At 33.9% G+C, this 8,447-nt stretch overlaps 1 protein-coding gene across 1 annotated transcript in view; it reads right to left on the bottom strand.

Moving 5' to 3' along the window:
• Window positions 1-1,252: 1,252 nt before the first annotated feature.
• The window catches only part of LOC109860953 (protein croquemort-like), a 31,268-nt gene continuing 24,073 nt past the window's right edge, over window positions 1,253-8,447 (bottom strand). Inside the window, 9 exon segments of the mRNA XM_020440380.1 lie at window positions 1,253-1,658; window positions 1,661-1,716; window positions 1,794-1,867; window positions 2,015-2,309; window positions 2,994-3,205; window positions 3,273-3,476; window positions 3,626-3,767; window positions 3,860-4,023; window positions 4,164-4,296. Of these exon segments, the coding sequence (XP_020295969.1) occupies window positions 1,450-1,658; window positions 1,661-1,716; window positions 1,794-1,867; window positions 2,015-2,309; window positions 2,994-3,205; window positions 3,273-3,476; window positions 3,626-3,767; window positions 3,860-4,023; window positions 4,164-4,296 (1,489 nt within the window). The 3' untranslated portion in view covers window positions 1,253-1,449.

The raw sequence follows: 8,447 nt of genomic DNA, 5'->3' as shown, positions 1-8,447 counted from the left end.
AAAAAAAGCGTCTTTATATTTTGTCGGTCTATAAGTCCAATAAGCGGTAGGAAGATTAATTATGCAACAAAAATTGCTTTAATTAACCTATCTAATTTTTAAGAATACCATTAGTAGGAATACCAAAATAATACCGGTATTTTATTACGGTTTTCGGTAATATATCGGTTTCGGTACTATAACGGTAACGGTAAGACTCAATTTCGGTACTATATCGGTTTCGGTATACAATCTCTAGTATAATACCGGTATTGAAATCATACCGGTATGAAGTCCCTGTTCATACATGAGATGCAAGTATAGCATACTGTATGATTTTAAGAATTGAAATTTCAATTAAAAAAACACGTGTAAAAATTTACATGTGAACATATATATACGTATACATATATATAATAGAACATTTCAGCATAACATCCTGCAAAGCGGCTCGTATGATCTTATTCTTATTCATTTCTTAGTTATTACTTCAAGAGAGCCTTAAGTTTCTATATTAATTGTTAAAATTTCTTTCTTTTTTGTTTGTACATGCAAAAATATAATTTCTTCTTACATATTTTCTAACACATTACGTTAACCTTCAGCTAGTAGACTCAGAGTCAATTTTGATCCATGGATTTGTTTTCTTATTCTTTATATAAATAAAAAAGTTTTGCAAAGTTAAACTTGTGCTATAAGGCAATAATGACTCCAAGTTTCGCTCACTGTCGAAGAATTAATTAAATAAGGTAAATGTCCCAGTATTCGGACGCTTAAAGAATAGCGGCAAAATATCTACTGATTTAATGTGTAAAAGAACCATAAAATTAAACAATTTTTGTTTTATTACGAGTTGATACAATTATTTATTGAAAACTGAAACAATTCAACTTTCTGAATTACATGTATTTATTTTAATAAAAAAATACGAAAATGTGCAAATATCCTAGTAACCTAAAAGTGCATTTGAAACTAATAATTTTCAATGTTATATAATCATTATTTCACTTCATGTTAATAAATTTTTATACTTTACAATAAAAATTGTTGTTTTTAATTATAATAAAAATTAGGATACAAAATGAATGCAATTTGTATTATTGTCCGGATACCGGGACATGTCCAGATACTGGGGCATTTACCTTATAGAGTTAATTGTTTATGTATCTTTAAAAATAAATTTTTACTATTTAAGTATAATCTTTACATGTTATTGACTATTTTTTAAAATTATGTTATTATGAATTATTTGTGTCAAATCTATAGCTACATTAAAGTTTAAATTAGGCACTTTTTTGAAATATGTATATACATATTTAAATAAGACATTGACATACAGTCTCATCTCTTCTCTACGTCTGTTTTATCAAAGTAAGAAGTCTTGAACATAATTGTAAAGAACATAAGGTAAACTAAATTAAGAAAAGTAAAAATATTTTACAATTACTGATAATATATAAGAAAAAATAATTATGTATTGTTTGTATTCATAACGTCGTTATCGTATTTGGATAATAACACTTGTCCTTCTTCTCCTTTCCATAGTTGTCGAATGTAAACAAAAAGTCCAATGGTACATATTAAAATTCCAATACCCGCTATTCCGAAGAATGTTACAGAACCCAGTGATGAAAGAGTCAAAAGTAGCTTAACTTTGCTTGCATAATCGGCAGTTAAATAGCTTCTTGGGTAAACCACAGCATCGGAACGTAAGTCGTGCTTATAGTTTCAAACACCCTGAAAAATTGAGAATATAATTTAATAATAATTTAACACACATTATATATTATCATAGCTAGACATATTATTATTACCTCATATCTTCTACTCGATCTATCAACAAGTTTAATTGCAGTTGCGCTTTAACCTGCATCGGGATACCTGTTGTCTTTAAAAAAAGTTTATTTAATATTATACGCAAAAGTTTTATTATGAAAATCTAAGAGGAAATATTTCTAGAATTAAAATAGCGCATATTTCTAGAATTTTTGAATAATTTTTCTATAAAAAAGGGTGTGCAGACGTAAATACTTACTGGTTCTAATACAATTGATAGTTCGTGTTTCTCTTTATTAGGAAACATTCCTGTTATAGCTTCCGTATAACTCGGATCTGCTAGATAAAAGTGCGGCATACTAACAAATGCCGGTGCACCAAATTTGCAAGAAGAAATATTTAAGGTTCCACTAGGTCCGCAATCTCCATTGGGACAATAACACTTTCTCGATGTTACATTTTTACCATTATCCAGCATTGTATTGTCTCCGACATATCTACTTCCTTCTAAATCTTTAAATGTTGTTCTATTTGAGTATATTAATGTTACAGATCTAAACAAGAACATTTTTTGTTATCGATTTTCTGCTTAATTTTATTTTTGACTCACTTACCAACTTTTTATTTTTATGTTAATCTAATTATCTTTTGTTACTCTTATTTTTTTAATGTGATATATTAAAAAATTTAATATTATACTTTTCTTTTTATGAATATTATGGCGATACCGAACAAGTGGATATTTTGCAGTTGGAGTAATGAATAAAATAACTAGCTCCCAAACATTTCAACTTTATCATCAAGTCATCATCAGTGGGATTTTTAATGTGACTGTCAAACACAATTTTTTTAATGATGAATAACTAGTTGTCAATATTAAATATAAATGGTCAATGTTAACCATTCTTTAACTACGAGTATGTTAACATATTTTACTTCTGACTACCATTCATATTTAATATTTACAACTAGTTTATTCATCATTAAAACAATGTATGGTTGTGTTTGACAATCAAATTAAGAATCCCACTGATGATGACTTGATAATAAAGTCAAACTGTTTGCAAGCTATTTATTTTATTCATTAATCTAACTGCGAGACATCATCCAGCAACTTGTTCGGTATCATTCCATAATTTCCACGTATCAAGAGTTTTTAAAACCGAACCCAAAACTTTTCCTCTATAATGTCAATAATTTTCTTTCTTTTTTTTCTCATAAAAAAGTTAGTAACTCACGTGCAAATATCGGGAACAAATAAAGATATAGTTTTATTATTTGGCAATGGCGGCCAAAAATCACCAAGAGTTCCATTAATCAAACCGCATGAACCCTGATAATAATCTGTCCTATTATTGAAATTCCATTCATTGAGAACTCCCATATTATAAAAGTCATTTTTTCCAGTAAACATATTGAATGTGCCATCATAACTATCAGAGCCATTTCTCTGTTAAAAAAATAAAGATTGTAGTTATATTCAAAACTAATTGATATATAGCATATGTCTCACTCACTCCATAAAACCAGCCAAATTTGTAGTAAGGTAATTTAGTAGCATTCATTTTTCGTGCAATATCCAGCAATGTGTCATTGTATCCTTCAAATAACAGTGAATTTACACTTTTCGTAAATATTAGCTGCTCTCCCAGACTTTCCATAAACTTATTGGTTAATTTACGTATAAATGAAGTCTTATTTCTTACGGAAAATGCAACTGTCTAAAATGAAATATTGTATATTAATTGTATAAGTAAATTATATATTTTTAATTGTATAATTAATTGTATAATTAAATATTGTATAAAATTAGATATTGCAATGTTAGATTGTTCCACAATTTAATTGCTATATAATTACTATTTCTTACCGCAACTATTGGATTCAAATTGGTTACTTTATCAGACAGAGATCCCTTGGATAATGACTCTTCAAAAATCCATATTTTTCTTCTTTGAAATGTTACAGTTCCATTGTCATGCCAGATCTGGTTTACTTTATAATCAATTTCCCTATAAACATTCAATAGTTCTAATTATATTATAGCTCATTAAATTCTTCTCTAAGTTTTAAAAAAAATTTACAAAAATGAAATGTTATATACCTAAAAACATAAGGCCCCATTTCTTCAAAATGTGGTTTTACTTTATATGTAGTAAGAAACTCATGTGAATTAGTCCAATTAAACATGTAGAACTTGAAATACATTGGAATAGGAGTTTCTTGCCATAAATCATAACTAATAGATGACTGTGTTAACGTCAGTATCTGTATAAAAAATTAAGAAAATTAAATACATAACCTTTATCATTTTGATAGGAGAATGTGAATAGGTACATTAATAACACATCATTTAAAAAATAATAATAATACAAGAATGCAACTTTATATATTTTCTGTAAACTTACTTTTGTAATAGTCCAATTATCAAGATAGGCAATCCAAAGAGATCCTGTGATCACACCAAGAACTATCAATATTATACCAATACTTGAAATAATTACAATTTTTTTCTTAGATTTTTCCATTTTTATCACAGATCTGAAAAAGTCAACAAAAATAGTAACCACCTGTATATAAATTTGTAATTTTATATTATTCTATTTCTTTATAATCTCAGAAAGAAATTGTTATAAGTTGCAAGAAAAAGTACAAAATTATTCATATAAACCAGTGAGTATGTAAAAGTATCTGATGAAATATCATGTATTGCATTTGCATATAATTATAGGTGCTTTCCAACTATATATACAGACAACACTGTAACACGTTAATATAACATTTGTATGAGAAAGAGCATTTTAGTGTCTCACCCACACTAGTGGACACTGTATTACACAGTGTCGCTTGTGTATGTAATTGGAAAGCACTAAAGGCCGATTATTGTTCTATATATCTTCCGATAAATCTCAGCTTACTCGACAGGTTATTATCTATAGGATAGGAATGTAACTAGCGCATCTCTCACTGTTTTTTATTTTTATATATTTATCTGTTAGATACAACTTACACGGTACCGAGAGTGTAATGTATTTTTTGGTTTCTGGTCATTTACCAGATATATAAATGTTACCGACACATGGAACAACAAAAATCAGAATTTTAATTATGGTTTGGTGCAAAAATGGCTCAGTGGACCGAATAGAGTTAGTCTTCTTCTTCTTCTTCTTTGCACTTATGGCGCCATGCCACCTGAACGGTTTAAGGCATCAGCCAGTCTTTGATTGGGTTCTTCTTTCTTCTTCTTTGCACTTATGGCGCCATGCCACCTGAACGGTTTAAGGCATCAGCCAGTCTTTGATTGGGTGTACGTAAACACCGTGAATAAACAACACTAAAGTGGGCTAAGTCTTTGTTGTAAACTGGATTTTAGTGACTACTACATACTACTTGATCGCGGATGTGTACGTGTTTACTGTCCCTCGGCAGGATAAACTTACAACGCAAGTCTCCCTACCATTCACAAATAAAACAACTAGGTCTAAAACCGTGTTTTGGGTACTCAACACCAAGACACGGAGTTATACTTTCATTAAAAACACTACCAAACAAATAAATCAGTGCAAAAAACACCGAAAAAGTCCAAAAATATATTTAAGCGTAACTACGCACGTCCTGTCGGAACGGCTTGTCGCCGCCATCTGAATAGAGTTAGTCCATACGCCATTCTAGGTTACAGAGTTTTAATTATACTCGGTTCAACAAGAAAATAGGACACCCATAGACGAAAACAGGGGGTTCAAACTCGCCTCTTGTGAGAAGGGCAACGCTGTTTTCAGCGCCGCCTGGACTAGCTAACCGAAAGTAGTAAACCTAGTGAACTAAAGAACGAGTGGTGGGAGGTACCGCCATATTTAAACCGTCGCACGCATAGACATATAAAGCCCGTTCTACATTGATCGCAAGCGCAAACGCAAGGAACAGGTCTGGTAGAATTGACTAAATCGTATTGATCAAATCAGCCAATTGACCAGCGTGATTGGTCAATTCCACGAGATCTGTTCCTTGCGTTTGCGCTTGCGATCAATGTAGAACGGGCTTAAGAAATAGATTGCGCGTTTCCTATCTTCTCTGTGGAGGAGGAATGGTCTAACCTCAGACAAGATAGATGCTTTCACTCGTGCCTCTATCCTTGTTTAGTGACGCGATGATTGGCGGACAAGAAAAGTAGTAGAAATGCATATATATAATACTTCTATATTGCTAGTCGCGTATCTTCGCAATGAGAGGCACGAGGCCGGAGAAAGAGAGACGCACGAAGTCCAAATATGGGCATAGATAGTCGAGCGTCATTATGCGCAAGCGCGTCTACTAAGCGAGTGCGAGCGAGACAAAGAATTGGATAGTGAGAGAAAGAACGCGAGAAAGAGAAATGCGCAAGCGTGCTTGAATGTTCACCGCATGCGCACAAAGCAGCTGGACCTTGCGCGAGAGAGAGGCTACTATATTGTCTGCACCGTAACATTTGGGCTTCAGGTCGGCACCACAGACTTCTATATACTACACTAGACCGCTAGCTCGCGTGATCTCAGCGTAGATAATGGCTACAAAATCTATGTACAATAGGGGTACTGTGGAATGCGGGTTTCATTGGTTGATTTTGACAATAAGGAGAGTTCATCCAATCATTGCCTATATACTTATGTACGTGCGCGACAATGCATGCGCAGATAGTAATTCAGCAGTTCAGCATAGTGAAGGTTATATGGCGGTTGACGGCATAAAGCACACATTAAAAGAAACGAAAACCAATATGACAAAATATTGTGTTTTTGGCTGCCGAAATAAGGCAGACAAAGAAAAAAACTTTACAACTCAATCAGCTGTCAAACATGACGGCCATCTTGCATTCTTCAGTACCCCATCTTCCCCCTCCATGACGACTTAAGTACATAGATTTTGTAGCCAGCCGTACATAAGAAGCTAGCGGTCTAGTATACTATAGAAGTCTGTGGTCGGCACCGTACTAGCAATATAAAAGTATTATATATATGTAGAAATGAGAAATAGCGTAGTGGGGCGATAAAGGAGCACCGAGCGATAAAGAGGCGACAGTAGGCGTTTGACAGTCAATAAGTAGTTATAGTATAGATTAATTTAAATCCGTTATTATTTGTTAAAAATCATTAGTATACATCTGAAAAAGTAATTGAGTGTAACAAAAAATACGAAAAATAACAGAAGTGTTACAGAACCGGTTCCTAACCAAAGCCATTACATCTGTAGTCATGTAGCGTTATCTGAGTTGTCTCCCGAGTGGGAAATCCCCACTCCAGATGCTGAAAGACAGAAACGGAGACACGAGTGACAGCATCTGTCTCGCTCTGTAGTTGAACCCACTTTCTCACACACGCAGTCTATTTCTTATATGTCTATGGTCGTACGCGCGTGCCAGTATAAGTATACTTAAGCCCCTTGCACAATGGAAGGAAAGCGATAGCGATAGAAATAACACAGTTTTTAATACTGAATTCCAACTCGTCGGAAATTTTATCGCTATTGCTTATTCCGATTTTCTGATCTGCATTGATACATGNGTAGTTTTGTATGTTAGATTCCGTTGTTCCTACCTTTATTTTTAAATATAAACTCTTTAAAACTTTTGTTATTTCTATCGCTATCGCTATTCCGTCCATTGTGCAAGAGGCTTTATACAGCGACTTCGATAGCCTGTACTAGTACGCATTGAGTGCGACTTTTTCAATAAAACTTTTTTTGAAAGTTTTCAATAAAACTTGTTTTGGAAGTTTCATTGAAAAAGTCGCACTCAGTCAGAGATGTCAGTTCGTGGACTCAGTAAGCACGCAGCAGCAAGTGGAAGGGATACGCACACAGGCGAAAAGCCGTATACGTATGCGCTCGGCGCTTCGGCTAACCGCGAAGTAAGAGTAAGGAGATCGAACTTGACAGTGCAGTGTTCCGACATGGGACCATAGACGTATAATATATAGACTGCGCGTTTGGCTGAAAAGATGTCATCAACGTTGAGAGAGACTACATACTTTGAATAGTAACTCTTTCTCTGTCTATCAATGTTTGTGGTGGGATCAGGGCCTACTGTTTCATATTACCTAACCTACCATCACCCCTTAATCTCTTTCACTCTTCTTCACCCTCATTATTTTTCTATCCCCACTTTTCCACTACTATTCTATCAATCAGCGAAGACTTCTTTTTCCTCCACTACTTCGCTAGACAAAGATGAGGCCAGTTTTAAGACTTTTGCAGCATGCAGCAGCAGGCGAAGAGGATACACACTCAGGCGAACAGCCGCGTCCGTGTACGCTCAACGCTTCGGCCAACTTCGAGCAGTAGACAGAGACGGATATATATAATCTCTCTGTCTTCCCTTATAGCTATAGCTATAGCTAAACCGCGAGAAGCGTACCTCGTTGCTAGCCAGTTTCTCGCGCGTGACTCGTATGTTCCTTCTTTCTTCCTCCTTCTCTCTCTCTCTCTCTCTCTCTCTCTCTCTCTCTCTCTCTCTCTCTCTCTTTCTCTCTCTCTCTCTTTCTCATAGTTACACGGTCTGCCGATCTTCACTGCCGATACTGAACATCTAGCACATTTAATGTGAAGTATAGATTTGTAGTACTATCTAGCAGTGAATATCGGAACGCAGACTATTACTAAATCTGAAAATAACATAATAAAATAATAATTTGAACATATAAAATATATAAAATAATATA

This window comes from Pseudomyrmex gracilis, unplaced genomic scaffold (genome assembly GCF_002006095.1).
Source record: "Pseudomyrmex gracilis isolate BER0280 unplaced genomic scaffold, ASM200609v1 scaffold_517, whole genome shotgun sequence".
In the NCBI taxonomy this organism is placed as follows: domain Eukaryota; kingdom Metazoa; phylum Arthropoda; class Insecta; order Hymenoptera; family Formicidae; genus Pseudomyrmex; species Pseudomyrmex gracilis.
This window is presented reverse-complemented; position numbering and strand designations above follow the sequence as displayed.